This window comes from Chenopodium album, chromosome 8 (assembly GCF_948465745.1).
Source record: "Chenopodium album chromosome 8, dcCheAlbu1.1, whole genome shotgun sequence".
Classification (NCBI taxonomy): domain Eukaryota; kingdom Viridiplantae; phylum Streptophyta; class Magnoliopsida; order Caryophyllales; family Amaranthaceae; genus Chenopodium; species Chenopodium album.
In genome coordinates this window covers 13,247,031-13,251,098 of record NC_137841.1, presented here as the reverse complement: position 1 = coordinate 13,251,098, position 4,068 = coordinate 13,247,031, and the positions used below count along the sequence as shown (strand labels likewise).

Sequence of the window (4,068 nt, the reverse complement as noted above, 5' to 3'; positions counted from 1 at the left end):
TATGCAGAATTACATAGCCCTAAACACGCCTAAGGCAAATTCCAACTATAACTTGTGAATCCTTGAAAAATTACATCTTCAAATATGAAGATTAATGAATATTCTATCACAAATTTGAAACTTAATGATTCCAATCAATTTAATAAAGATTTAATCAAGAAAGTTTAATAAACATACATGGAATTTAGTAACACAAAGTTCCAATCACTTACAGTAATCAAAGATTGAATCTTTAGTACTTAAGAGCCTCAAAACACAAACTCTTCACACTTAAAGAAATTTATTTGCAATTATGTGAAAATTTGAGCCGACTATTAAGCACCAATAGTTGAGGAATAATTATGCTCAAAAGTGATCTAAAATTGCAGAAGTATAAAGGAAAGAACCAAATGCATAATCACAATTAATATGCCATTAAGATTCAAGGTTTAAATGATTTAAAAATTTTCGTCAAAACAAAAAATCCCTCAAAACAAGCATTTCTTGGCGGAATTTTGCTTTTTCGCAACCCACAAAGGATCAGAATGTTTCCAGAATATTGATTCCACAAAAAATTCACTAGTCTTTGGTAAAATTTTTGGTTCTAGAGACAAAATTCTAAATAAAACGAGATTAAAATTAATAAAATCGAGCTACTAATCTAATTAGCAACAACAACAAGAAATTAAATATATTTTAATCACCTTGAGATTTTTAGTTACAAAAACAAAATGAGCAAGGGTCCGATACTGTTGTTGGGTTTCGGAAAGTACGACTTTCCGCAGAACAAAACCTGACCCCAAGACCGACTCACAATTAATATAAATAAAAGACATAAATAACAAGATGAGTGAAAAGACCATCTTACCCTTTAAAAGACATAAATAACAAGATAGAGTGTAAAGACTGTCTTACCCTTTATATAACAAGAAGTGAAAAGACCTGCTCACAATTAATATAACTAAAAGACACGCGATAGTTGTACAAGTCATGCCCAAACCCGTTAAAACGTGTTTGGCTTGTCGGGTTTAAACGGGCTATTCGGGTCGAATCGGGCTATTTTAACTAAAAATGTGATTTTTGGCTTGCCTAAACCCGCCCGTTTTTTGGGAAAATCGGGCTGGGCTTGCAGGTCGGGCCATATTCGATCACCTCTAGTTTGCATGCTTTACCATTGTTGAAGTCGGGTTACTCTCTGCCAGATGGCACATATGTTCTTTTAAGAAGGAAATTGGGGATTAAAGGAGGAAGATGAAAATTTGGGATTTTGTGTGTCTTTTTTCAAGAATTTTCTCATCATAGCCATCCAACACAATATTTTATAAATTATGATTGGCTCGTGATAATGTAGTGGGGTCTAACAGAACAGAAGAGTTTTTTGAAGATGTAGAGCAAATTTCTTTGCTAACATCAGAAGAAGAAGATGGTTTTTTTTCATTGGCTTGGGCTTAGATGTGGAATTGGGCTGAGGATTTTGCTTGGGCTTGAGAGTACCATGGTTAGAGATGTTGGTTTTCTTGTTTTACATTTTAATTATGTTGGGTTATTTTTTTTATTGGACATAATTGTCCATGGACCATATTCAGAAGTAGAGTGGGGATCAAGGACCCTAGAAATTAGGAAAGTTGTTGATAATGGATTATCTATCATAATAACATCTACTTTAAGAGATAATGAGTTTGGTAGGATGCTTTTGCCTCTAATATTGCTGTCAAGATTTTCAACAACAAATTTACATTGGGGACATTTTTGGTGTGGCTAATTTTTCCACAAGAAAAACATGAACATTGAATATTTTCATACTCAATTGCTTGCCAATTATTGCCTACCCAAACACTTTTGATTAAGGGAGACGTTAGATCGATATTGAGACAAACCCTTGCATATCTTGCTCGAGTAAGATGGTCAGTTGCATAATCAACTCTTAGAGGATTTCCAACTAATTTTTCAATGTCGAAAAGAGCATCCTTGTTATAGTATTCAACCGGTAATTCAGGGAAACGAATCCAAACAGTCATCCTATCAAAATGATTCATGGAAGGTCGAAAATTTGGCTTCCATTTTGTAATCATTAAGTAATGATCCAAAATGAACCAAGGTCCTCCTAGAAGTGTTCTTTCATAATCATCTTGAATAGAAAAATGAAAGAGATACACATCCTTTCCAAGATCAATGACCTCAAGAGTAACTTTAGGCCTCCACATAGCTCTAACCCGTTGAGTAATGAACGATGGAAGAATTGAGACCCCCAAGCATTTTTCCCATTAAAGTTAATTTCCATGGCTGCATTAAATATTTTCCAAAGTTTCTTTAGCGAAAGAAACCATCTTTGTCTGGTGGTGAGAAAACTTCATCCTCCCATTCATTTTATGTGATGACTATTTTCCTTGCTTCCGAAAACCATTGAGAAGAATCCTGAACAACTTTCCTGAAAGCTTATTGACAATGGAATAAACGTGTCGTCAATTTTCTATCCCTAGATCAAATACAATTTATACAACCTAAACAAACCTAATACGAGTATAAGGCAAGCATAGGGGTCGAACCACAGAGAACGGATAAACACCACCAAATGTTATCGACAATTAAACTAGTCCGGAATAAGAGATAAATAAACTAAAGTCTAAAGATGCTAAAGAAAGAAATAAAACATTAAGGGAACTAGTTTAGGTATAGCATTCACTTGAACATAAACAAAGGCATAGAAATTGAATTAATTATGAACTAAACATGCATGAATATCGAAGTAACACTACTACAAATCCCTTAGTTTTTGGACGCTATTGGCTCGACGCTGTGAATGGGGCGTCAATGTAAAAATATATCTCCACTATTTTTCAACGCTTTTATGTGTCGAATTAATTTCTTGACGACAAAAAGCGTCATAAAATTTGTATGAGTTGCACGTGACACAAGGCAACCCAAAAACGGTGTATAAGGAAAAAAAACTTTAAAAAGTGAAACCGCCTTATAGAAACCCTATCTCTTCTCTCTCTCTCTCTCTTTCTCTTCTCTGTCTAGCTCTTAAATCTTAGTTCGCCATCTTTTGAATTTTCTCTTAGATCTCAGTTCATCATATTTCAAAATCGCTTGAAATTTAGCGAATTTGAGTGGAAGCCGTGATATAATTTCCTTTTTCTCCTTGTTAAGTTCTTCGATTTAAGGTAATCTCATTCTTTTCCTCATCAATTTCCCTGCTTTTGTGCTAAAACACCGTTCAGATTTAATTAGATATTGTGAAAAAATCATTGAATTTGTAGTTATTGTCTAAATGTGTAGTAGTAATAAGCCATGGTATTGAAATCTAGGGTTTTTTGTATGTCGTGTTGGGTGCAAGGGAATTTAGAATACATATTTGGTTGTTAATTTTTCTCCCACTTAGATCGATTTTCATGTATTTTTACCAATTTTGGTCTAATTGCAATTCTTTGAATAATACTTTGTGGGTGTTTCAAATTAAGGTTCTAATTGCTTAGCATTAATACATATATATCTCTAATTGTTCTTCTTCCTCCCTTAATCTCTGGTTTATGTTCTTTAATCTTTATGTTTGGTTACTTATTTGAGCTAATTTGTAGCATTTTGGTATTCCTAGGCAGGGCAAAAAGATATTAAGAGTTAAAAGGGTAGAAAATAGCATTTGATTGTTGCAGAAATGTTCCTAGCTGCCTGATGTCAAGGATACAAGGCCTATCTAATTTAGTTGGCTGTTTGTAGTGCTGATTACTGAATAGATTAACCTGGTTTAGAAGCTTCTAACTGTTGGAGCCAATTTGATGCATGCTTGGTTCAGGTTTTAGTTTGTAAGTGCATGTTTTGGTACATTTTATATTATCCTTGTTTCATATGCTTGTTGCTGCTATATATATATATATATATATATATATATATATATATATATATATATATATATATATATATATATATATATATATTGTTTTTCTAGTTAAGTTTGCTGTCATTTTGGCACTCTCTACAAACTGGTTAGTATCCAGGCAACTGATTTAACGAATGTTTTGGGTTTTGTCAATTTCTCATTATTATATGCTTATTCTGCCAATTTTGATTATGTCCTGCTTAATTTTGTTG

The 4,068-nt window shown here is 33.2% G+C and overlaps 1 protein-coding gene across 1 annotated transcript; it reads right to left on the bottom strand.

The window, feature by feature from the left end:
* Positions 1 to 314: 314 nt before the first annotated feature.
* LOC145642751 (uncharacterized) lies at positions 315 to 2,183 on the bottom strand. The gene is made up of 2 exons (XM_081693924.1): positions 1,857 to 2,183; positions 315 to 356 (listed from the first exon to the last, which is right to left on the bottom strand). The coding sequence occupies exons 1-2, from the start codon at positions 2,181 to 2,183 to the stop codon at positions 315 to 317; spliced, it is 369 nt and encodes a 122-aa protein (XP_081550050.1).
* Positions 2,184 to 4,068: the final 1,885 nt, after the last annotated feature.

Excerpts from the sequence above, each read along its gene's own strand:
- LOC145642751 (XM_081693924.1), bottom strand. The coding sequence starts at position 2,183 with ATGTGGAGGCCTAAAGTTACTCTTGAGGTCATTGATCTTGGAAAGGAT. Across the intron at positions 357-1,856 it reads CTCGAGCAAGATATGCAAGG|ATCACTTTTGAGCATAATTA; the intron begins GTTTGTCTCAAT and ends CTGCAATTTTAG.